This window comes from Rhodamnia argentea, chromosome 3 (assembly GCF_020921035.1).
Source record: "Rhodamnia argentea isolate NSW1041297 chromosome 3, ASM2092103v1, whole genome shotgun sequence".
Taxonomy (NCBI): domain Eukaryota; kingdom Viridiplantae; phylum Streptophyta; class Magnoliopsida; order Myrtales; family Myrtaceae; genus Rhodamnia; species Rhodamnia argentea.
Genome location: NC_063152.1, coordinates 16,914,481 through 16,939,782, shown reverse-complemented (window position 1 = coordinate 16,939,782; position 25,302 = coordinate 16,914,481). Strand labels below are relative to the sequence as shown.

At 40.1% G+C, this 25,302-nt stretch overlaps 3 protein-coding genes and 1 long non-coding RNA gene across 8 annotated transcripts; 2 read left to right on the top strand and 2 right to left on the bottom strand.

Moving 5' to 3' along the window:
• Positions 1–590: 590 nt before the first annotated feature.
• Positions 591–4,298, bottom strand: LOC115754050 (peptidyl-prolyl cis-trans isomerase FKBP17-1, chloroplastic). Of its 4 annotated transcripts, none has more exons than XM_030692964.2 (5): positions 3,884–4,273; positions 3,197–3,319; positions 2,204–2,320; positions 1,667–1,835; positions 591–1,405 (listed from the first exon to the last, which is right to left on the bottom strand). In XM_030692964.2, exons 1-4 carry the CDS (start codon positions 4,208–4,210, stop codon positions 1,713–1,715), a joined length of 690 nt encoding a protein of 229 aa, XP_030548824.1. In that variant the 5' UTR covers positions 4,211–4,273; the 3' UTR covers positions 591–1,405; positions 1,667–1,712. The 4 variants fall into 4 exon arrangements, with proteins under 4 accessions (XP_030548824.1, XP_030548823.1, XP_030548822.1 ...); XM_030692963.2 differs by having other exon boundaries at positions 591–1,469; positions 1,669–1,835; XM_030692962.2 differs by having other exon boundaries at positions 591–1,835; positions 3,884–4,272.
• A 9,922-nt stretch (positions 4,299–14,220) lies between these two features.
• Positions 14,221–22,777, top strand: LOC115754044 (exocyst complex component EXO84C). 2 transcript variants are annotated; one of them, XM_030692950.2, is made up of 8 exons: positions 14,221–14,621; positions 16,931–17,025; positions 18,955–19,999; positions 20,252–20,776; positions 21,097–21,285; positions 21,976–22,112; positions 22,204–22,470; positions 22,520–22,777. In XM_030692950.2, the coding sequence occupies exons 1-8, from the start codon at positions 14,526–14,528 to the stop codon at positions 22,533–22,535; spliced, it is 2,370 nt and encodes a 789-aa protein (XP_030548810.1). In that variant the 5' UTR covers positions 14,221–14,525; the 3' UTR covers positions 22,536–22,777. The 2 variants fall into 2 exon arrangements, with proteins under 2 accessions (XP_030548810.1, XP_030548811.1); XM_030692951.2 differs by having other exon boundaries at positions 22,204–22,777.
• LOC115754053 lies at positions 17,186–18,920 on the bottom strand. The gene is made up of 2 exons (XR_004016950.2): positions 18,616–18,920; positions 17,186–17,495 (listed from the first exon to the last, which is right to left on the bottom strand). It is a non-coding gene; the product is annotated as an uncharacterized LOC115754053 (long non-coding RNA).
• A 455-nt stretch (positions 22,778–23,232) lies between the features above and the next one.
• On the top strand, positions 23,233–24,982 carry LOC115754051 (uncharacterized protein PHLOEM PROTEIN 2-LIKE A4). The gene is made up of 4 exons (XM_030692966.2): positions 23,233–23,602; positions 24,280–24,401; positions 24,507–24,917; positions 24,951–24,982. Exons 1-3 carry the CDS (start codon positions 23,411–23,413, stop codon positions 24,877–24,879), a joined length of 687 nt encoding a protein of 228 aa, XP_030548826.1. The 5' UTR covers positions 23,233–23,410; the 3' UTR covers positions 24,880–24,917; positions 24,951–24,982.
• The last annotated feature ends 320 nt before the right edge of the window (positions 24,983–25,302 follow it).

Sequence of the window (25,302 nt, the reverse complement as noted above, 5' to 3'; positions counted from 1 at the left end):
GTAAATGTATGCTCATCGCGCGGGTGAGGAGAAGACACAAGGATCCCTCGTAAGTTCAACTTTTGTTGCAAGAAGGACGTTACCTCTGTGCACTGCAGCAGCATCTACTGCACTTCTCCACAAGTGAAAAAAGAAGCATCTTGGAGCTGAAGGAGATGACAGAATGCTTACTTCATAGACAAGTAAATGAAAAACATAATGACCTGAAGAATCATGTCCACAGCATGTTTCAACATCGCGCACTGTATAAGAAAGCAATTATGCCCTTCTTCACGATCCTCATAGGTCGAACATAAAAGTCGCATGTCTAAACAGACCCTTTGATGAGACACCACAACAAGTCTCATCATATTGCCCGAGTGGCTTGCCAACTTTTATCCCAGGTTTGAACATGCTCAGACTAAAATGTAGCCAAAAAAAAAAAAAGAGCATACTCGGGCTAAATCTTGGAGAACATCTCAAGTTGCCTTCTATACGTCTATGATGTGCCTTTCTTGAGAGACAACCCAGATGTGACTTGATCACATAGGTACATTGCAATGGCAAGATGAAAATGCCATCAATTTCAGGAAAAAAGGGAGGAAAGAAGTAAGCCCAAATACCTATCAGAAGGAGGGCCATTAGGGAAGTCGGTTTTACAGTTGGAAACAAACACATCCTGACAACAAGCGAATATGAACACTTGACCTTATGCAGGAGCAACTAAAGGAAGTGGTTTCCACCGAAGTCCTGACATGATCTTCAAAGATGAACACCGGTTAATGTAAAAAAGAAGCTCAATGTCGGTTAAAAATAAAGACTTACATAATAAGCATGATCATGTTGACACCATAAAGAAGCATAATGGGGTCCTTTACAATAGTCCTCGGTGATGCCTTACAGGCAAAGTAAAAACATGTCTCAAGCATATGTTTAATCCTCTTATCCTAAAATAAGTGTGCTTTTCCCGAATTCCAGTCTCTTTTCTGCTCTCTGCTTTTTCATCCTTGCATCCATTGAATCCCTCTGCTTTACTCATTGTTGGTCATGTCAATTGTGTTGTCTTGTATCAGAGAGACGAGTAACTGAAGTCTCAACCCTTGAAATCCGCTCATGTGATGTGATGAAATAACATGCCATCCCACTTCATAAAGGACCAAGTTAAACCAAGTATGCTCTATAGTTAACATTCTTAGTGGATTCTCCATGTCGGAATCACGACTCGAATGCATTTCTTTGGCAAAGAGTACACATTTCAAGAGTCCCTTGAGATTTGTTTGGTCTGATAGTCTTTCTGATACTTGGTGGACCCAAAACTCCCTCAGGTGGATAGGGAATTGAGTCTAGGCACTGTCTCAGCCAGACACATCGTTACAGGGCATTATCGTTAGCTTCCTCTCCTCTTATTATTCAGTCACTTCTAAGCCTATACATGGTTTAGGATAATCAGATCCGCAACCCAGAAACCTTTGATTGTGATCATCAAATCCGGAAGAGAGCCTAATTCCATTAGTTCTTTCATTGCTCATTATTTGTTTCCTTTTAATTTCATATTAGAAAGGGAGTAGTTGATGGCTAGGCAAAATTATCACCATCTTGACATAATTACCTCGCACGATTTAACAGAGTAAAAAAGAAAGTGGAGTGTCGTGCTAGGAATCGAAAGAAGTAAAAGATTATGGCTAACCATTTCTCATGAGTTGAAGATCATCTAAAGAGCGTTCATCCGAAAATTACTGGTGTCTCAGGTTGACTAATTCTACGTCAAAGATAAGAGTGCCCAATGTGGAACCTTCACCATTGGCAAGACGGGTTGGATTAAAAATTGTTGTAAACAGCCTCTGCCTGTCAAAGAACTGTAGAAGAACTTAAATCATGTTAATTGAGAGTTAGCTTAGAACCTGACTATCATTATCCTGTAAAAACTACAGGGAAACAAATTCTCTATCTAAAATCACGTTATTCTGTAATGTTCCAATTAACTAATTGGTGAAATGGGTGCTCTAGTATCTAGAAGCCCAAATATCTATGGAGGGTAAAGAACTCCAAGAGTGCACAAAATAAAAGGCAACACAACTTTCACAATTTTAACAAGACCAAACTGAGGAACATATTGAGCAGATTTCAAAGATAAACCTTTAGGTGCACACAAATTGGCTCGAACAAATGGTGAAAGAGGTGAAAAAGAGACTACGAAAGAGGAATTGGGACATGTATAACATACATTTGGCGGTATTGGTTCTTGGGATGTGCTCTGGTACCCTTGTGATGGCGGAATTATGACTCTACGGATACCACCTACTTTCATGGATTTCACGGCTGCTTGAATCCCTGAAATAACCTGCAATTTTAATTTTTGCACATTACAGAGGACCTATGATGCAACCATGGTTGGCAGGATTGTACGGTCCTAAGATCCAGATCTGGCTGAACGATCTGGATCTCTGGTATGTTGGCTGTTGGGATCAGTGTGGGATCGCCATCCGGATAGTGTAGGATCTTGATCCCACCTCCAATCCTGATGATCTCACATTGCAAAGAAAATTAAAAAAATTTAGGCAAAGAAAGAAAGTTTGGCTCAACTTGACCTACTCCAAGACCCTCTTTTACATGAGAACATGTTATGCAAGTGGCAATATTGGAGCATCAGATTTTGAAGAAACCGGTGAACTTCATCTTTAGAAGATTGAAGTCAACAAATGGAGAGACAGGGTCTGGTGGGCTTCGATTCATGAAAAACCGATGCTTTGCAAATTTACACAATGTTTGTCCCTATTACTCAGGAAAATTGTCAAAAGAAAATGTTTTCATCACCACCAGCAATCTAAGCTTTGTTGACGATGGAAATATTTTTTGCTCATTAATTTTTGCAAGCGATACAAGCGGTTGTTTTTAGGAAAAGGTTTTCCAAATCACTGATTTTCCACGAAACTAACCGCTAACATACCAATGAAGTGGATTTGCAACAAAAAGGCTTTTCTGCTGATTAAGAACATGACAGTGAATTAGAACCGGAAGGAGACAGAGAATCTTAGCCTTTCATTCCTGCTATTCCTATTTGTGGTCTTGCAGAGAGGTGGGAAGAAATGAGGGCTGGGGATGTGGAGAGCGGTAAGAACACGATAGTAAACAAGAAAAGTCTTACTAAGAACTTGAAGTTCTTGACAGTTCCCATTACGGTCAAGCAGACCAAGAGAAAGCAAAGATGTTAACTTACATTCCCCGAACCAAGTTTGAAGACAAAAGGAACTGAATCCCCAGTACTGTCTTTGTGATTGTATGTGGAATCGAATCTCCAACCTTGTTTTGCGGCCAATCTTCCATAGTAATGTACAGCGACCTTCGCATCCAAAACCTAAAGTAAGTCGATTGATTTGTTGCCATGACGGAGACTCTCAGGTAGCTTCTAATTTACCGTGCAAGTTTACCAACATATCGGAATATGATCCGCGAAAGCGAGACCATGAACACAGAGAACACTACACAATTATCAGCAATGCACACTGCACAGTACTTTCCAATCTAAAAATGTGATTAAAAGCAACAGATTGCAGTTGACATTCAGAAGACACATCTGACAGCGAAACGAAGTTTATCAGTCTAATTTGGGTAACGCCAAATTAAATGGCAAGGGCAGTGTACGGTGCTCATCTTCACTGGTTCTTCTTACTTTGCTGGGTTTTCTAACACACTCTGTTCAAGTCCAGGAATTGTTGCGAAATAGGCATAATTTAGAAACGAAATATGGGTCCTTTGCTTTCGGAATACTGGAATTCCCAGGTTAAATGACGAAAATTTTCCTCTGCAATCGGTCTGGAAGTACGCTTCCATCAATTGCGATTGTTGGTTACCACAACATCAACATCACCATCGACACATTGAGAGAGAGAGAGAGAGAAGAGACCTCGTCGCCAATAGAAGGAACCTCTCCGGAGCCAATCCGAAGGTCCAACACCCTTACGCCGCCGGAGTTTGGGAGCTCGAAGAACTCGGGCGATGCGGACTTGGAAGGAGAAGCAGGGACGAATAATGGGAGCGCGAATGACCCGAACAAGGCGCTCGAGCTGAGTACGAGGGAGACCTTTCTGCGGGACGGCGCGGTCGAAGCTGATTGATTCGTTAGGTGACGTTGATGATGATGATTCGCTCTCGGGGAAGATGTACCGAGGAGGCTCGCCGCCTGGAGAGGCGCTCCTGACGCAAAGCACGGCGTCGCCGCCGCTGTCGCCATTGAGATTGAGTGAGTTCGCGGTTATTCTTACTCGTTGGCGACAGAGCTCCGCCACTCAACTGTTATATCGGAGCAAATTATAGTAAATACATGGAGCAAAATTATAAGAGAAATTTTTTTTTAAAAAAAGAAGGCCCAAGCGTAATCACTCCTTCAAACAAGATTTTGAAATAAATTTTATTTTAAATAAGGAGCTGATTAGGATTATTTTCATCCTTCTATATTTTTTTGAATTTTTCCTTATTCTTTTTTTTCCCCCTTTTTGTTTCATTTTTCATATTTTTTTTTCTCTCCCTCCTCATCGGTGACCGTGGGCTAGGTGGCCTCGGTGGCTACAGGCAAGGGCCAACCTCGCCTATAGCCGCGAGGGCTTGCCTCACCCAGCCCAGGGGAGGGGAGATGGACTAGATTTCCGGACTGACATGAGAAAAGTTTTAGCTAGGTTTCTTCAGCCCCGGAAACTCCAGCAATAGATACCTCGCAAAATGGTACCATAAGATCCTAGATAAGACCATTCTCTGGGTGGCAAATGGAGATAATCTAACAAATGATTCATCAGGAATTCTGAGGATAGGCAATGAAGGGAAACCAGTCCTCGTCGACCAAGCAGAAAGAGTCTTGGGGTCGTCGAATAACATGAATACTTCTTCGCAAAGCATAGTTGTTCAGCTCCCGAATTCTGGAAATCTAGTTTTGAAAGATGACACCAAAAATGTCTCTAGAAACTATCAAATCGGGCGAGGGCTCCCCTTGTGGCTACAGGCGAGGCTGGCCAACCCACAGCCACCGGCGGGGCCACCCGGCCCACGGCCATTGGCAAGGTGGAAGAGAAAATGGAAAAAGGAAACAAAAAAGGAAAAAGGGAAAAAATAAAATAAAAATGTAAAAAGACAAATTACCCCATATCAGGCCCTTCTTTGAAAAAAACAAAAAAAGGACACTTCACACCCTTATTTAAAATAAAATCCGATTTATGTCCTTATTTGAGAAAATGTGAGCACTTTAGATCCTTTTTCGGAAGTTTATCAAATTATGAAATTGAACATTTGTTTAATAACTCATTTGTTTATACTGAATGTATACTAGATCTCGTCTTCATGACGATGGATAGAGCCTTCAAAAAAAAAGAAAAAGGGTTGTGATGGCCATGGAGACGCCGAAATGAGGGTTAGTTTGGCACTTGACAATGAGAAATCCGATTCGGTTGATTACGGTGCCGGGGAAGTGAGGAGTGCGAGGACCCGAGCACCTCATTTCCCCCAAAATTGTAGGCCTTATGAAAAGTAATGGAAGAAACCAAGAGAAAAAAGATGGGGTCTTGAAGAGAGTTTATGCACAAATTCAAAATCGCCTGAGACTCGACGTGGGTCGTGTAGGGGGAAAAATGATATTCGCAGAGAAAGCCCCGAGTAATTTTCCACACTATTGCTTCTGTGAGAATTGAATAGGATAAAAATATTGATAGAAAGTTGTAAAGATAAATAATAAAGAACACAAGAATTTTAACTTGGAAACACCTCCAATGTGAAGGAAAAAATCACGGGACGGTAGTCCACTCCGAACCCAAACTTCCACTATAGTAAATAATGGGATTACAACTTCACCCGAAGGTGGATCTCTTCACTTTAATTTGTGGATCTAGATCTCTCACAAATTAGATAATTTGCTTAAAGAAAAACTCTCTTGGAAGAATAAGAATCGTTTCTTCCGCTACGCTCCGAACTTCTTGCTCTTGTTTTCTCCATCGAGAACAACTCCTGAGATGCAATCTCAATTGCACAATCTGAAAAATCACTTTGATAATCTTCCGATTCCGTAAGATTTTGAAAGATCACTTTATCTTCCAAGTTTCCCTGAATTCGTATCACTTGGAAGATCACATCTGATCATCTCCTCGATACCTCTTGATTTTGTACGACTTGGGAGATTCCTTTGATTTTCCTCCCCGATATCCCCCGATATTCTTTTCTTTTCTCCTCTCTTTTTTTTTTCTTTCTTTTACGTCATCTACTACACATATTTTACATTGTCCTCTCTAATTGTGAGGGACTCAACAAATCTCCCCCTCACGAGCAATTAGAAGAGGACGCCAAACCTGCGAAAGTTCGACAAGCTTGCATCTTCACTGTAGATAGAGTTTTTGTCATCATGTCTGCGCCATTGTCATCAATGTGTACTTTCTTCAATAGCAGGGCTTTTTCTTCCAACACATCACGTATCTAATGATATTTGACGTCGATGTGTTTGGATCCGGAGTGAAAAGTTGCATTTTTGTTGAGGTGAATTGCACTTTGACTATTCAAATACAAAATGTACTTCTCTCGATTGTGACCCGCTTCTTGCAAAAATTTCTTCATCCACAAGTGCTCTTTACATGCTTCAGTTATAGAAATATTTTCCGCTTTAGCGGTAGAAAGCGTAACACATTTTTGCAATCGGGATTGCCAAGAAACTTCTCCCCCTGCAAAAGTCATTAGGTATCTCGATGTGGACTTTCTTGAATCCACATCCTCGGCCATGTCTGCATCTGCAAAACCTTCTAACACAGTTTTACCATTACTAAAACATAAACAACTATTAGAAATGCCTCCGAGATACCCGAGTATCCATTTGACAACCGCCTAATGTTGCTTACCAGGATTGCATAGGAACCCGCTTACTACACCAATTGCATAAGCGATATCAGGCCTCGTGCATACCGTTGCGTACATTAAACCGCCAATTGCCGATGCATAAGGAACCTTTTCCATTTCATTCTTTTCCATCTCACCTTTTGGGCACTGTTCTACCTTTAACTTGAAGTGGTTTGCAAGTGGAGAATTAACTGCTTGGGAGCTATTCATGTTGAATCTTTCAAGAACTTTATTAACATACTGTCTTTGAGATAACCAAAGTTTACGATTCTGCCTCCATGCCAAGAATTTGTTTCGCGTGTCCCAACTCCTTCGTCGCAAAGGCCTTGCTCAACTCTTTCTTTAGGCTGTTGATCTTGCTTTTATCCCGACTAACAATGAGCATGTCATCAACATTAAGTAGGAGAATGAGGATATAACCGTTAGTAAATTTCTTGACGAAACATGCAGTGATCGGTAATGGTTTTATTGAACCGATTTTCTTCCATGAATGTATCAAACTTTTTACACCACTGTCTTGGTGCTTGCTTGAGCCCGTAGAGACTCTTCCTTAGTCTACATACAAGATTTTCTTTGCCTTTGATTTTGAAACCTTCCGGTTGTTCCATGTAAATCTCATCGTCGAGGTCTCCATGTAAAAATGCAGTCTTCATGTCAAGTTGCTCGATCTTCAATTTTAAACTTGCTGCTAATCCAAGAACAACACGAATAGATGACATTTTAACCACATGTGAAAATATCTCTTTGACGTCAATACCTTCTTTACGAGTGAATCCCTTCACCACCAGCCTAGCTTTTTATCGCGGTTGTGAGTTACCTTCTTCATTCTTTAGTCCGAAAACCCACTTGTTCTTGAGTGCTTTTCTTCCTTGTGGTAATTTGACTAAATCATAAGTATGATTTTCGTTTAAGGATTTCATCTCCTCTTACATAACTTTAAACCACTCCTCTTGTGCTTGTGGGTCATGACTTCTTTGTAGCTCTTCGGTTCTCCCCTGTCGGTGAGCATTACATGCTCATTAGGAGAATATTTATGACTAGATTGTCGTTCACGGGTTGATCTCCTCAATTGAGGTTACGGTGGAACCTGTTCATCAATTATTCGGGTTTAGTTGAAGTAGTCTCACCTTGAATGTTGGATTCGGTTTGCTCCTTTTTAGAATGATTGGGAGAATTATGTGGACGAAGATCAACAGGATATTCGCCTGTTGATTGAGATTTTTTGTGTTTCTCAAATCTTCAATTGTTTGATCTTCAAGAAACACCACGTCCCTGCTTCTAATTATCTTCCGGTCGACGGGATCCCAAAGTATGTAGTCGAACTCTTCATGAGCATAGCCCAAGAAGATGTATTGCTTCGATTTCCCCATCAAGCTTTGATCTCTCATCATTGGGAATGTGAATAAATGCTTTACTGCCAAATACCTTCAAGTGATCGTAAGAAACATGCTTACCGGTCCAAACACTTTGTGGCACATTACCGTGGAGTGGAGCTGAAGGTAATAGATTGATTAAGTCAATCGCCGTCCTCATTGACTCACCCCAAAAATGGTTAGGCAGCTTTGCATTAGAGAGCATGCATCCGACTCTCTCACGGATGGTTCTATTTATCCGCTCTGCAATACCGTTGTGTTGAGGTGTTTTTGGCACAGATTTTTCCAATCTAATTCCGAAATTTTTGCAATAACCCTCGAACGGTCCTCAATACTCACCACCGTTATCCGAGCATACACACTTCAATTTCCTGCCCGTTTCCCTTTCAACCTTCATATGAAATTGCATGAAAGTTTCATGCACTTGATCTTTAGTTTTCAAAGCAAATGCCCACACCTTTCTAGAGTGATCATCAATAAATGTTACAAAATAGAGAGCACCTCCAAGTGATCTAGTTTGCATTGTACATACATCGGTGTGTATCAAATCTAGAATTTCAACTTTTCTAGATGGTGGGGAAGTACGAAATGCCACTGTGTGTTGCTGTCCCATAATGCGATCAACACAAGTATTTAACGGTGTACCTTTAAATCCGGGTAGGAGTTGCTTTCTAGTAAGAATATTGAGTCCTTTCTCACTCATGTGTCCGAGTTGTCTATGCCCGTTGCAACCCTCTCGAGCGCTCTCGAGTGCGAGGGTGCGCTCTCGAGTAGGCTAGTGGGTCGCCCTCCGATCCACCTGTATGTGGATTTTGGATGCGGGCCTCTCCCAAGGCTCATTACCCAAATCACAATGGAAGATAAAATCGAGTCGACCTTTCAATGTGATTTAGTGACATGTGCTACGTGTGCATGTCTCGGAGTCACCACCAATCATTTCTTGGAAGGTATGATTGAAAAACCCTATCAAATAGTTAGAAGCTTATATTCGATTCTGCGAGAACCAGAGAAGTGGGATCGGGGACTTAGTTACTTCAATTATCGTAATTGGCATCTTTTTGGTACCTAAGTTGAATGAATTTTCTAACCTCATGATTTCATGCAGATGATTTGGGGCATGAATCCTAAATCTAGGAGTTCATGCATACATGAGTGATAAACCTAGCAATCACAATCAATCAAAGTAAATGCGCAAATTAAGGAATCTATAACGTGCGGATAAATCGCATCAAATCATCAAACATAATCAACATGACATATCTAATAAATCCCTAATAACTCGAGGAAGGGGCACTCAAAACCAGGAGGAATATTGAAATGATTTAGAGGTGATTCTCCCATGAGGGGCAAAATCATAATTTTGAGGAAATCGGAGGATAATTTGCCGAAAAGAGAGAAATTATCATTTTTGAAAGAATCGGGAGCCCAGAGCATCGAAAATAGGATTGACCAGTTGATTGTGGCCATTTCCTATTTTTCGATATTTTTCCGAATTTCTCGGAATTTTTGGAAACAATTTACCCTAAAGGGGTAAAATGGTCATTTTAAAAAAGAGTCGGGACGTGAAAACCCAAAAATAGAATTGACCAAATGAATGTGGTCATTTCCCAATTTTTGGGAATTTCTGGAAATTTTTTTAGAATTTTCGGAGATAACTTTCCCTTAAGGGATAAAATCATCATTTTCAAAAAGGAGTGGGACGCGAAAATCGAAAAATAGGACTGCCCAGTTGAAATGGTCCGTTTCCTAATTTTTGGGATTTTCTGGAATTTTTTGGAATTTTTCTCAAAAGTTTCCAATTTTTTTTTAATTTTCAATGATTTTTCCTTTTCTTTATTTAAAAAAAGAAGAAGAAAAGTCAACTGGATTGGGTCGGGTTAACCCAGTCCGACCTCACGCGCACCGAGCCTGGCCCACATGGGTCCGGATCGGGCAAGGCAAAAACGGTGCCACCTCCGAAATTTCATTTTTGAATTTTCGAAATTTCAAATTTTCATAAAATTCCCGCCTATTTAATCCTACACCACGAAAAATGATAGATCCAGACCGTCCGATTAGAAATTAATTTTTTTATTATTAGAAAAGCCGATGGATTGTCCAGATCGCGACGTGTGGCCAAACCTGGGCCACACGATTGCAAATTTTTTTTTAAAATTTTCGAAAATGAAAATGATTTTTATTTTAAAAAAAAGCAAGATCGGGACACGTGGCACGAGTACCACCGTCAAAACTAAATTGCTTCAGTCCGTTGTTACCGAACGGAGACCTCCCCGTCAAAACTAAATTGCTTCAGTGTCTTTTCCCCGCAAATCTAACAGAAATTTTTTTGGTTGTCTTTCTCCAGCTGGCGTCAAGGAGACCTCTTGGACACTCTGCTTCAATGTAGTCAAAATCCGTTGGAGTTAGTTGGTGATTTTTTGCTTCCAGGTCTCGCGCCGTTCACCTCCTATGCGTGCGCAAAAAGGAGTTGGAAAGGCCACATGGGAGCTCCTGCTACCGAGTTTGATCAACGGGTTGACTGGGTCAACTGGTTGACTTGGTCAACTTTGTTTTCTCCCCTTTTTTTTTTTTTTTTTGACGTCAACACCAATTTCACCCATTTCTGCAAATTTAAACCCAAAATTGGATTCTGCCATACGAATGTTATCTAGGTGCCAAGTTTGGGAAAATTTGATTTAACTTTGCGCAAAAATCCCTAAATTTCAAGATTAATTTGAATGTAAAATCTGTCCAATTAGGGTCCTTAATGACTAATCTGTGCTAATTTAACCTCACCAAAGTGTTTAGAATGTCAAAAAATCTATGGGTCAAGGTTTGTCTATGCATGGGTTCACTCTTAAAATGACCAATTTGACCATAATCGGAAACTGGGGATTATATTGGAAATGCAAAGAAGTCCATTTTGTGATCTGCTCAAAAATTGAAATTGATTGGATCAAAATGCAATTAAGGTTGTTAGAATCAAATGTCAAAACTTCAACCTAGTGAGGAACAGACTAGAAGGGCCTCGAATGAATTTTTCGCTCAATTTGGGTTCACATTTGTGAAGACTCATGTGATCCCATATTGAATTTTTCAAATTTTCAAAGGACAAAATGAAGAGGGGATTAAAATAAAAATTTTGGATATTTTTCCATATTTGTTTGGCCAAAAATGTTATTTTTTCGTAATTTTTGTGTATATTTCTAATATACGAAAAATACTAAAAATGTGAAAAATACAGAAAATTATTTTTTTATTCAAAATTGGTTCCTTAAGCTTGACCAAGGTTTCTAAAGTTTATTTTTTAATTTTATGAATTTTTATGGATTTTTAAAGATTTTTCAAAAGAAAAACCGATTAAAAATCAGGTGACAACAATGCCATAAGTCGATGGTGATTCTTTTTCCCGTTACATTCACCTCTCCTCTACACATCTTTGCTTGTGTGATGTAGAGGGAGCTAGCCTTTTCTCCTTTGGCTACCACCAGATTACCTTTAGTGAGTTTCCATTTTTCATCACTAAAGCAATTACAGTAACCTTCATCATCAAGCTTGCCAAAAGATATAAGATTGAGACGTATGTTTGGAACATGTCTCACATCTTTGAGTAATAGCCTGTATCCAATGTTAGTCTCCAAATAAATATTACCGATACCAGTAATTTTGGATGCACCGTCTTTTCCCATCTTTACAAAGCCGAAGTCTCCTTTGGTGTAAGATGTAAAAAGATCTTGACGGGCAATAACATGATAGGACGCGCCGATGTCGACTATCCATGTCAAATCTTGGGATGCAAGATTAATGAAATCATCACTTTGAATAATAATTACCTCATCTGCAACATTTGCGGAATCATTCGTCTAATTCTCATCACTTTTGTTGATACTATGATTCTTGGATCTTTCTGCCTTTAGCTTTATGCATTCTTGGATAAAGTGCCCTAATTTACCGCAATGATGGCACTTCTTGTCACGTCTAAAATTGGATTGGGACCTTCCTCTTTGTTGGTTTCAGAAGTTCCAACTTTTGCTCCTCCTTCTACGTTCTTGATTATCTTGTCGGCTGATGACAAGAGCCTCGAACTCAGGTTTTAATCCGCCCTCTTTCCGTTGGGATTCTTTATTCAATATTCTATCTCTTACCATATCCATGGTAAGTTTGCTGTCGGGAGCGGAGTTCTTGACCGACACAACTAGTGTGTCCCAACTATTTGGTAAAGAGCTAAGTAGCAGCAACGCCTGCAATTCACCATCTAATGTCATTTTCATAGAGTTGAGTTGATCTACTATACCTTGGAACTCGCTCATGTGTTTCGAGACATTGCTCCCATCCTTGTACTTCAGATTCACGTCGTCGCATTTGATTTGCTTTATTTTGCGCCGTTGTCCTTGCGTACATTTTCTCTAATTTTTTTTTCCAAAGAACACTAGCATCATGTTCATTAGCAAAATTTTGAAAAATGCTTTGTCAATTCATTGTCGGATTTGAGCAGCGCATTTTCGATTTAGCACCATCCACTTGCCTTCGGACATGGTTGTTGTTTTGCTATCATCTAATGCTATCGATTTGTCTTCTACTTTGGTATCGGATATCTTGATCCCTAGTGCTGGTTTCTCCATTGACATCACGATTGGTTTCTAGAGATCTTTAATATATAGCAAATCCTCCATCTTCGGTTTCCAGATTGCATAATTGAATGCGGTCAATTTTATCATGTTGCCATTTTTCTCTTCCATTTAATTCTGCACCAAAAAAAAATGATATATAGAAGAATTGGCTTTGATACCACTTGTAGGGGAAAAAATGATATTTGCGGAGAAAACCCTAAATAATTTTTCCACTATCGCTTCTGTGAGAATTAAATAGGATAAAAATATCGACGTAAAGTTGTAAAAATAAAGAATAAAGAATAAAGAACACCAAAATTTTAATGTGGAAACCCTTCCAATGTGAAGGGAAAAATCACAGGACGGTAGTCCACTCCAAACCCAAACTTCTACTATAGCAAATAATGGGATTACAACTTCACCCGAAGGTAGATCTCTCACTTTAATTTGTGGATCTAGATCTCTCACAAATTAGATAATTCGCTCAAAGAAAAACTCTATTGGAAGAATAAAAACTGTTTCTTCGACTATACTCTGAACTTCTTGCTACCGTTTTCTCCATTGTGAACGACTCCTATTTATAGGAGGAGATGCAATCTCAATTGCAAAATCTGAAAGATCGCTTTTGATAATCTTCTAATTCCATAAGATTTTAAAAGATCACTTTATCTCCCAAATTTTCCTAAATTCGTATCACTTGGAAAATCACATCCGATGATCTCCCCATACCTCTTGATTTTGTACGACTTGGGAGATTGCTTTGATTTTTCTCCCGATATCCCCCGATATTCTTTTCTTTTCTCCTTTTTTTTTTCTTTCTTTTATGTCATCTACTACACATATTTTACATTGTCCTCTCTAATTGTGAGGGACTCAACAGGTCGGAAGAGAGAGAAAGAGAAAGGGAGGATGCCTTTGATACTATTCTTATTTCACATGATCCAGGAACTTCCATAACATTGGCGAGATTCGGTTTCCGAGACGGCAAAGGAGGTGGTGGCAGACTTGGGCGTGTGGGTGGTGTGAAGTCAGACTTCGGGAGATTTTTCTACATGGACGGTGGACGGTGGCACAAGTACATGAATTTTAAGAGATTTGTCGTCGATGTGAATCGAGCTCGGGATCTTGCGTAAGATAGACGACCTTTTATCACTAAGCCAATCATTTTGATAGTGCCAACTACTATCGCCGATCGGTTCGAGTTGGGTCGAGAGCGTTAAATCGGTTTTGAAACACGCTTTGAACTAGGGTTACAACAAAATGCAGGAGCTTCTCGTAGTTTTTTTGGTCTTTTTTTTGTACTTTCTTTCCTAGTATACCAACGGGAAAATGATAGATGGTGTCATAGGGGCCAATTGGAAAGACAAAATCTTAGATTTCTTAACAGACATATATATATACACACACACGTTAGTTGCCACATGATGTCTCGCTGGTGAGGCTCGCTCGCTATCAAATCCATTTCGTTCTCAGCGTCTTGTCCGACGGAGCCGGGAGGGGTCCATTTTTCGTTCTTCAGTTCAGTTTCACTTCAGTTCTTGCTGCTGCTTGTGTAGTCGCGCTCGTTCCAAATCTCGACCTTTTCCCTCGTCAAATTTCTTCCTTTCTTGCTTTCGCTCGAACGATCCGTGAATTAGCAGCAGCTGAGGAAGTGGGCAAAATCCGAAAACCTAGCAGCTTAGTGACAGGGGAAGAGAGCGAGAGAGAGAGAGAGAGGGAGATGGAGAGCAGTGAGGAAGATGACGACTTCCCATCCATCGAGAGCATCACTTCACAGTCCAAGATCGACTCGGTTTATCAGTCTCGAACTGAAAAGGTCTCTCTTTTTCTCTCATCTCTCTCTCTCTGGATTTTTCATCTTCTTGTCGGATGTCTCGGAATAGAAATTTCTAGTTTCGGAACTCAAGTATGTTTGCTTGGCTGAAGGATGCGAAGTTCTTCATTCAATAACAGGTTGTGTAACATTTTGTTTGTTCCTTCTAAAGACCATCAGGATTTGGATGTTCTTCTGAGCTTTGCATTTGGGCATTTGTAGTTTTCTGTTCTTGTTCTCCAATTGGTATACTACATTGGTCTCGATCAGTTGAAATATCTGGGGTTTGTTGATTTGTGCGACGTTCTGATGAATTCTTCCATAGAGATGAAGAGGGAAAGATGGTGAAGCTATCTTTTGGGTCTAAAACCGCAGAAGTGGGCGCCCTATGTCAGCACTCTTTTGTACTCCTATTGGAATTTTATGTGCATATTCTTGCTGCTGGAGTTCTTCAAGCTTGTATTGAGCTTGCTGCTAGTTTGCTGGGTGTCGTTTCTATGAATCCCGACTACTGCATTTACTTCTCCAGGGCCACAAAACTAGTAACTTCCTTCGTTCTAAATGAGGTGCGAATGTTCAGTGGATGATCAACCACCTACTTTGTGGTGATCAACAGACTTCTCATGCGCCTTTTGTTAGATGAGAAAAGTAGTGTTTCTTGTTCACCGTAGATCTTTAAAGTTACGCCAATATGACTGGGGAATTTGTGCTTATGAGGAGAAAGATGGAAATGTTGGTCCATCTCAATAATAATCTCAGCATGTTGCTTTGTGGAAGAGCTAGTTCCTCATTGTTTTTGAAAAAATTGTTTAATTGGCCTCCTTTTTTATTGAAAGTTTCCATGGCGCACAATTAAAACTAACTAATCTAAACAGTGCTTGGAGTTAACTTGTTTCATTAAAAGTTGTCTCGAAACTTTTGTTATTGTTGGTGCAGTTATTGGTGTCAAGCCTAAATGGTCATGCCATTGCTTTAGCGCCGTTTGCTCATTGGTTTAGAGATCTACAAGTGGATATTGTGTGTACTCTGATTGCTTGTCCTAATTTGGTTCTTCCAGCAAGAATGCTTCTGGTTGATGTTATGTGAATTGCTGATAAAAGCTGTATTGTCCTGACTGCAATTCCAAGACCGATCTTGCTCCCTTGAAAAATGACTCAGATGGGCATAAATTTATGTCCAGAAGGGCATGTCAACTATATTTTAAGAATCAACTGACTTGGTGAAGTTCATCTCCAGCTTAGAGTTGGGATTTAGTCCTCTCTCTTGATGCTTAAGCACTGCATCAAGTGTTAAGATGTTCTGGAACTCATAGTCTCAAGGCACGTGTTACAATTGGGGAGAGTCCACAAAGTTTGCATTTTTTTTTTAGGAGCCACACTTTTGTAGCTCATAGCAGTATTTAACACAACAGCTTCTTGCTGTTGCCAAGAAAATGACATCGTTTGCTTTTGTTGCTATACAAAGAGATAAGACATCATGTATTGGATTAAGTTAAAGGCCTGAAAGACTCGAACTCCTCAATGAATCTTTTAACTCAGTGCAGAATCACGGTTCACTTAGTCTGAATGTATGATATTTTATTGAATCCTGTAGATTCTGGTAAGACTATAGCATGAACAATGTGTCTATTCTTCTATATCTAGTCATGTGAACAATTTCAATTCTCACTGTTTAACTCAATTTTTGAAAGATGTTGTTCAATTCTGATCATCTCCAAAGGCATACTTGGAGGTCATAATAAGCGGTGTATCAATGCTATGTCCTTGTGTCATTTGTATAAGATAATAGCTTGCGACTTAGAAAATGAATGTATCGCATTACAGATAAGCTAAGTGAATGACTTCACTGTATGACGATTGTACGTCAAATGGGATAAAACAAGATGGGATTGGGACAACCAGAATATTCACCTGTTCCAAAACTAGCTCTACCCAAATCAGCTAGACATCAATGCTTCCGTACTTAATTGATAAAATTGTCCTAGTTTTGGATACATTTTTTGACATTATGGTTCAGTATATTCACCAGTGTTGATCAATCGGTTAAGAACTGGACCTGAACCTATCAACTATGCAAGCACTGTATTTGAGACATACTGGGCAGTATAATACATCTTGTTAGCCTGAAATTTTTTTACTGTGTTGGCATCTAAAGTTGCTGCTGATTTAACTTATGTATTATGGATTTTCGACTAAGGTGTGGAACCTTTGGAATTATTCTTTTTGATTCCTGCAGTTCTGTTTTTGCTTATGATACTGGAACTGCAAGATCATGGTATCTCATACTATAATCACGTCTATTGTATGCTGCAGGGCATTAGAAAGCTTTGTTGTGAACTCTTGGATCTGAAAGATGCAGTTGAAAACTTTTGTGGTAACATGCGCACAAAATACCTGGCTTTCTTAAGGTAGTAAATTTCCGCAATTTAACCTGCCTATGATCCTAAGAATTATCTTTAGTGGTTCGGCTACCATTTTGTCTAGTGTTTATTTCTGGCATTACCATGTTTGAGATTGCAATAATCTGCAAGAGTTGTGATTTTTTTGCCTTTTCCTTTTTTACAAAGGTTTTTGCAACTATTTAGACTCTCTGTTCTGAGATTCGTTTTTCTTTCTCTCTGATTCCTCTTCTTTTCTTTTTTTTTTTGGTAATCAGTCATCCTATTGACTTTTCAAAATTGAATTTGAAATGCATATGTTTTGAAAGAAATAAGTCCACCACTGATGTCTGTGTATGAATTTATTTTCTTGCCAAGAGTTATTCTGGTTTATGTATGGCTTAAATAACGTCTACTTCCTGGCAAGAGTTATCTTGGATGCTTTATATAACACGTTAAGTTAGTTGAATTTGGGATGGAAAGCTGTACTTTGCACATATCTTTTTTTATCTCCATTCTAAAAAAGGTAAATCGTTTCCTTGACAGAAAGGGTCTTTGTCTCGCCCTGAATTGATCTTCCGCTACCTTGTGAAAGAAAACATTGTAAGTAAGTAGCATCTATAATCTATAAAAGAATCAATAGCAGCTAATAAAAGAAAATCGAGTAGCTTGCGGGCTGGTTGTCATGGCTTTTGCTTAAACCGCGTGGAAAACTTTGCTTTTTTCTGGTGCAATAGCGAAAGCAGTATTCCATCCGCGCAAACAGAGATCGAAAACGAAGATGAAAAGAAGCAGGAAAAGAAAGGACGTCATGTCGGTTGCCGGTCATCTCTTTGGAGAAGAAGGCTCCGACAAGAGTGAGCAAGCACGCTCTTCTGAATGTGGTTCAACATCCAGGGCGCTCTCTATGTCAATACCTTCCGTTGTAGTGTTTTGTGAACTCAAAGAATAAGAATATTCCAGGAGTTGATTCTACGAAGAAAATAGATTCAATAGATTAGATTAGAATAGAGAGGCTAGTGCCACTTCCATCGAAAAGTCGGATGTTTTCACCCAGCCAGCTAGTCTTGCTTACTTGGTGAGAGCCTTATGTGTTTAAGGTAAATATATCTTCATTTGCAGGGATAGCGCGGCACCCTGCTAACGGTCCGCTGTAGCAGAGTAAGCTGAAAACGCCCTTTAGTTCCTTATACTATTGTACTAGTAGGGCTTGCCTATTTTTATCCAATAGTCAACTTCACTTTCCTCGACTAAAAAAGGATGGACGTACTCTCTGCCCCCAGCAAAAGCAAAGGACTTCGTTGGAAGAATAAAAACCTCGACTCGATCAAAGAACCGAAACCCCCATTGGCTCTCTTTGCCGCGAATTCCCTGAAGCTAGGTTTGAATTGTGACTTGCAACTAGAGTATAGGAAAAAGCTTCTCTTTGATAGCGGGGGGTTCAGAAAGGATCTGATCGTAGATAGAGACTGAAACCTGTGCGGGGGTATTAGCTAAATCCAAGTCTCCTATAATTGCTTCCTTGGCCCAGCCACGGTTTGCAGTAACAAAACCTTTCACTTTTGATTTAATTCATTCAGATGTCCGGGGGCCATCCCCAATACCTAAAAAAGGTGGTACCTTTTTTTATCTCCGTTCTAAAAAAGGTAAATCGTTTCCTTGGCCATACAAATTCAGTGGAATGTGTCAGTGATGTGATGGAGCGTGCAATTTTGTACAATTTGGAAATCCCATTAAGTATAAGCAATTAAGCATATCAATATACTAACATTTCTTGAATGAAGTAGGAGAGTTTTTCTTTTAGTTTGTGATTACATATTATGATTCTTTTATTCAGGTTCTGTGAAATAATTTCCTCATTTGTAAAGTTCCATTGCTTTATTGTACTTAAGGTATCTCTTTCCTTTCTAAATGTATAACTTGGGCAATGCATGTACTTATATATGCCTCTGATTGCAGAATTTCAGAGGAAGTTGTGGAGATGAAGCATGAACTAACTGAGATGCAGAAACACATTTCTTCCCAAGGTTTGCTTGTGCAGGATTTGGTGACTGGTGTCTGTAGCGAATTGGAAGATTGGAACAAATCTTGCAGTGTGAATGATGTTGCTGAGGAAAACCCTCTGGTTTGTGAAGAACAAGATTCGACACCAAGTGTGCTGTGTAACGAAAGGATGATACTCTTGGACAACATTGATGTTCTCCTGGCTGAGCACAAAGTGGAGGAAGCAATGGAGGCTCTAGTTGCAGAAGAGAGAAAAACTCCAGAGCTAAAGGGCTCTGCTGACAATTTATCTGAGGAGGCACACTCATATAGATTAGCTTTCCTGGAAAGAAAGGCAACAGTTGAGGATCAGCTAGTTGAGCTTGCGGAGCAGCCTTTAGTTAATATAGATGAACGTAGAAAAGCACTTTCTTTTTTGATTAAACTTGGGAAAGGTCCTTCAGCTCATCAGCTGTTGCTGAAATCCTTTGGTTCCCGTCTCCAGACGAGGATTGATGTTTTTCTTCCTTCATCTTCTTTGTGCCCAAGAATATTTTCAGCCACACTAGCTAAACTAGTATTCTCTGGCATCTCTGCCATAACAAAAGAATCAGGTTTGGTATTTGGTGATAATCCTGCTTATACCAACAGAGTTGTTCAATGGGCAGAATGGGAAATTGAGTATTTTGTCCGTCTGGTTAAAGAAAATGCGCCATCTTCTGAAACAGTTTCTGCGTTACATGCCGCATGTCTCTGCATACAGGCAAGTCTTAGTTACTGTTCATTGTTGGAATCACAAGGCCTTAAACTCTCGAAGTTACTTCTGGTGCTCTTGCGCCCATATATTGAGGAAGTATTGGAGCTGAATTTTAGACGGGCTAGGAAAGCAGTTCTTAACCTGCTAGAAAGCGAAGAGAACTTGCCAGTGTCACCCCGCTTTGTCTGTCCACTATCTGCCTTTGCAACATCATCTGATGATGCTCTCATTGACAATGGACTGAAATTTATGTACATTATTGACGTAAGTAATCTAGTTTCTCCCTCCTCAGTTTTGTTTTCTTATGACTATTTTATCTTTGTACAAAAATCACAATAGCTGTCATAAGTTTGTAAATTTTCATATAAGTATCCAACTGTTGAATAACGGGACCTCTTTCTTCCTTTTTTTTGGGTCAAAATGAGTCATACTAGACTACATTTAGTACTCTTTGAGAAGTAATTTTCTTGCATTGTGGTTGCTACTTTGTTCCTGCTCATGGATGTTCCTTTGCAGGAAATACTAGGACAGCTGACTCCACTTGCTCTCGTGCATTTTGGAGCAAACATTTTAAATAGAATCTCACAACTATACGATAAATATGTCGATGCTCTGAACAAAGCCTTACCAGGTCCATCCGACGATGACAATCTTACTGAACTTAAGGAGCTGTTACCCTTCAGAGCTGAGACGGATTCGCAGCAGCTTGCGCTCCTGGGAATGGCTTACACTATTTTTGATGAACTGTTACCAGATGCCATCTGGAACCTCTGGAATCCACAGAGCGAAAGCAAGGAACTAGTGGCTGGAGCCATGGAAAATGCTTCTCCTAGTACACCCCTTCCTGTGGAAGTAAAGGAGTGGAGGCGCCACCTACAACATTCGTTTGACAAGCTTAGAGATCATTTCTGCAGGCAATATGTCTTGAGTTTCATCTATTCAAGAGAAGGGAAAACACGATTGAACGCACAGATTTATTTGAGTGAGAGTGTGGAAGATCAATATTTGGATTCTGATCCCCTGCCATCACTTCCATTTCAGGTTCTGTTATTTCCAATATAGATGTCCGTAGTTTTCTGCCTGAAAAAGAAAGTTCTCTTCTTGCATGTTTAACCAATCTATTAGAATTTTTTCTTGGTGGCTTGTGCTTCTGGCTGTCTTGTGTCTTTATCTCTATTTTCCTTATGTTTGGATGATGCTTGGTAACTACAACATTTTGAGAGAGAAGAGCACGACTTCTAACATAAACATCACGGTGCAAGAAACAAAATATTTTGATGATGCTAAAACAAATATAGCAGCTCTTCACCTTATTTTCTTTTCTGATGCTTGAACAATATATCTTGATGATTTTGCTGCAGGCTTTATTTGCTAAGTTGCAGCAGTTAGCTACTGTAGCTGGAGATGTTTTACTTGAAAGAGAAAAAATACAAAAGATATTGCTTGCCAGGCTTACGGAAACAGTGGTGATGTGGTTGTCTGAAGAGCAGGAATTCTGGAGTGCGTTTGAAGATGATTCATCTGCTATTCAGCCACTTGGTTTGCAACAGGTATCTGATCCATGACATTTTTTCTCCTCTCTATAAGAGTGGATGGACTTAAAGTATGTTGAGATGAGCTGCTTCGAGAAAAATTTGCTGGAGGTCACTATTTAGATATTTTTGCTTCCAGCACCAGAATAACTCCTACACAGGATTAGCGTGGTCCTTGATTTCCATCCTTTTGCTGGTGGCACACCTATGGACATTGAGTTTGCCTCGTCTGAAGCCTCGACATAAGATTGTTAATTCTGTTTTCGTAACTGATACTGCTTTAGTACTAGCAGGGCACAAGCTTATCATAGGATGTCGGCCAGCTATTATTCGCCACTTAAGTACTAGTTTTAACAATCATAACACTATATGCAGCGGTGGATTGCTTAGAACTCATGTTATGTCCAGATGACTGGGAAATTTGTGGCTTCGTTCTCTTCATCTGCTGAGCAGCTGATATTTCGATCATGGATATATTAGATCCCAAATTTAAAACTGCATAGTTTCAAACATTTACTGGTCTGTCTCTCTTTCAAGTAAGGTTTTTCTAGCTCTTGTCCTAAATAGGTGATACAAACTATTTATTTCTGCAATCCGTTGTTCAAATAAAGCAAAATCCTTTGCCATCTACCCACTTTTTTCAGATTATTCGGGTTTGAAGATAACGCGATACTAATTTGCTCTGGCCATGTGATTGATTTGATGCAGTTGATTCTTGATATGCACTTCACTGTTGAAATAGCGCGCTTTGCTGGTTATCCATCTCGGCATGTGCACCAGATTGCATCAGCCATCATTGCCCGAGCAATCAGGACGTTTTCTGCTAGAGGCATAGACCCTCAGAGGTATCATTCAATGCTCTCTCTCTCTCTCTCTCTCTCTTCCATATTACTTAAAAACTAAATACTGCTTTCTCCTCTACTCCTCTTTTTGTAGTACCCTCCCGGTGGATGAATGGTTTGTCGAAACGGCAAAATTGGCAATAAACAAGCTTCTAGGAACATCAGGTTCAGACACCTCCGAAATTGACGAGGACCACATCATACATGATGATATCATCTCCGATACCGACGAGACTGCTTCTTCCCTTTCGACGGTCGAATCCGTCGAATCGTTTGCTTCTGCGAGCATGGGAGAACTTGAAAGCCCCATGTTCACCGACCCTGAGAGCGAAGATATTTACGTACATACCCGAGTCATCTAGTCATTTCATCGCTGGTAGATAAAAGGTAGGAGCTCATCATGTCCCGTCTTTAGCTTTTAGCTGACCGTGGCCATCGGCCAAGTACTATATCACAAGGTAGATTGATCAAGATCCCTTGAGTTCTGAAACTTGAGACTGGCATTCCTCAACAGGGGCGGTGAAGTAGATGGGAATTCATGAGGGACTTCATGGGGTTTTAGAGTATAGGTTGGTGCTTTGTACAGCTCGGAGTTGTTGGGGATTCGTCAGCAGTGTATAGCGTATTTAAGCACTGCTTTAGTACTTTCACTACCAGTTACTGTCAAATAGAGCGGCCCCTCTCTCTCTCTCTCTCTCTCTCTCTTCCCTCCCCCCCCAACCTAACAATTCGGAATCATACAATGATACGTTCCTTTTCATCCTTTCTCCATGACAAAATGCGGTAATACGGCGGGAGATTGAAGGAATCCAGAACGACACACGAGTTCCGCCACCGTTTGTGATTTGATTGATATTAGAATCATAAAATGATGGTCTGGCATTAGTTATAATTGGCTTCCAGAGTGTTTCTTGATAGTTTGGTATAAACATAGTTTTCAGTTCACTAATAGAAAGTTAGTTCCCTTCCCAAGTTGTAACGCCACCATGTCATACTCTCCCTCATTCCAGCACAGCACATCAGATTGCATTTACTCCAAGAACATGCAGAAAGACCGTGCTTTAGTATAACCTTTTCTTCAAGGCCAATCAACGAACATCGGCTTTTTATCCCCTTGAAGATGGGCTAAAGATGGAAAAAGGCGTTTATTCCATCTCAAATTCATCCACAAGAAGGGAATAAAATCTTTTAAAAATCAGTTGTATTTTTCTTTTCAAGAAAGAATTTTGTTCTCATCAGAACAAGATGCTACATATGTAGTAGTGGAGAAAGAGGGGAAGCTTTGAGAAACGAAAGAGAAGATGGGAACAGGGTGGTCTCAAGGAGATGACACACAGAGAGAGATCACCATAACTGAAGAGAATTCCAAACCAGAGAGAGGATCAGAAGCCAAAGGAGAAGAGGGTCATCATCCACATGATTTGACCGAGTCTCATTCACCACCAATTCCTGATCAGCTCTTTGCTGGTGTTTTCTTGAACAATAGGACCATGGTAAGTCCACTCCACTCCATATGCTTCCCACCCTTTTTCCCAATAATTAGTAAGAACAAGTGTGCCGGAAGTCCTAAAATTTGTTACGAAAGTGCAATTGAATCCTCGAAACTTGTCGCGAAAGTGCAATTGAGTCTTAAAACTTTCCAAAAGTGCAATCAAGCTTGTCAAATTGATGAAATCAAGTCCGTCCGTTGATTGTACTTTTTGAAAGTTTTATAACGCGATTGCACTTTGAGAACAAATTTTAGGACTCAATTGCACTTTCGCGACAAGTTTTAGGATTTCCAGTTCACTTATCCCTCATTAATACATATTATGCCATGAGAAATCACTTCTCACAACAAGACAGTGATTATGAATAGCAATTGAACATTAAAGATCTCTTGCTTCTTAACTTCCTACTAATCTATAATCTTCACCTATAAACACTATGCAAAATAAAGGTTTGTTCTTTGCTCAAATCCACGCCGAAAGACCCATGATCGTCGGAAGCGAGATTATAGTGCTCTAGTTTGCTTGCTTTTTACGTATGAACTTTCGGTAATTAAAGTGCGTCACATGGACGGTGAATTATTTCTTCGAATTAACTTTTGATTTTCGATTAGATAGGAGAAGCTGGCGAGCAAATTAGAAAATGTAATGTTTTCCTAATTAAATCATTAATGTTTTGGCAGAAACACTGGGTTGAAAAGGAATCGAAGAAGAAGTGCTTCATGTTATATGCACGAGGCCTCTCTATCGCCTGGGCTGAGAACAACACTTACTGGCGATGGTTTGCCGAGAAAGATGCACCCAGGTGAAAAGCACATATGATTTTACCAATCCTAATGAACTCATGTCGTTACGCTGCTTAATGATGTTTTGGTAATTCCCCCTAACAACCGCGGTCAAAGTTTCGCAGCGACGAAGCCCCGGTGGAACTGGCCGAGCTGCTCAATGTGTGCTGGCTGGATGCGAACGGCAGGTTCGACCTGTCGAAGCTGTCCCCGGAGACAACCTATGAAGTGGTCTTCTTGATCTTAGTACGATCGTCGGGTTACGGGTGGGAAGTTCCGGTGAACTTCCGGGTGAAGCTCCCGGGCGGGAGGAAGCAAGAGCACAAGGAGAATCTGAGGGGGAAGCCGAGGGAGAACTGGATAGAGATCAAAGCAGGAGAAGTGAGCACATCAGAGTGTAAGGAGGGAGAGATGGAGGTGTCCATGTTTGAGATTGAGGGTCGGCACTGGAAGAGTGGGCTTGTCCTCAAGGGTGTTCTCATTAGGCCCAAGAATTAATTAATTAGTTAACTAATTAAGTAATTAATCAATAATTGGAGAGGTTTCTTTTCTTTTTTTCCTCTTTTTTTCGATAAGTAAAATACTACACTCTCCAACTATAAATAACATCATGTAAAAGAGCTTGGAGGTAGAAAACTGTGACGATGAAAATAATACTCTTGAGTAACTCTACCGGACTCGTTTCATATGTCGAATGCCAAAGCTCTCCGAGGCATTCGCCGAATACACATGAGAATAAATGATCATGTGTAACAAATCGATCCGATTCATGTATGGCGAGCCTTTGAAAGGGGCACTGTCGAGTATTCACACTACATAAGGACGATTTGGGCGGTTCTCGCACGTCGATAGCAACTCGAGACCTCATCGATTTTGGTTTCGATTTTCGGACTCAAGGCGGTACAGATGGAAGGTGAAAAA

Coding starts and splice junctions, on each gene's coding strand:
- LOC115754050 (XM_030692964.2), bottom strand. CDS start 4,210: ATGGCGACAGCGGCGGCGACGCCGTGCTTTGCGTCAGGAGCGCCTCTC. Junction 3,320..3,883: donor TTCCTTCTATTGGCGACGAG/GTCTCTTCTCTC, acceptor TTGGATGCGAAG/GTCGCTGTACATTACTATGG. Junction 2,321..3,196: donor TCAAACTTGGTTCGGGGAAT/GTAAGTTAACAT, acceptor TTAAAATTGCAG/GTTATTTCAGGGATTCAAGC.
- LOC115754051 (XM_030692966.2), top strand. CDS start 23,411: ATGGGAACAGGGTGGTCTCAAGGAGATGACACACAGAGAGAGATCACC. Junction 23,603..24,279: donor TCTTGAACAATAGGACCATG/GTAAGTCCACTC, acceptor ATGTTTTGGCAG/AAACACTGGGTTGAAAAGGA. Junction 24,402..24,506: donor GCCGAGAAAGATGCACCCAG/GTGAAAAGCACA, acceptor AAAGTTTCGCAG/CGACGAAGCCCCGGTGGAAC.
- LOC115754044 (XM_030692950.2), top strand. CDS start 14,526: ATGGAGAGCAGTGAGGAAGATGACGACTTCCCATCCATCGAGAGCATC. Junction 14,622..16,930: donor ATCAGTCTCGAACTGAAAAG/GTCTCTCTTTTT, acceptor TGTATGCTGCAG/GGCATTAGAAAGCTTTGTTG. Junction 20,000..20,251: donor AATTTATGTACATTATTGAC/GTAAGTAATCTA, acceptor GTTCCTTTGCAG/GAAATACTAGGACAGCTGAC.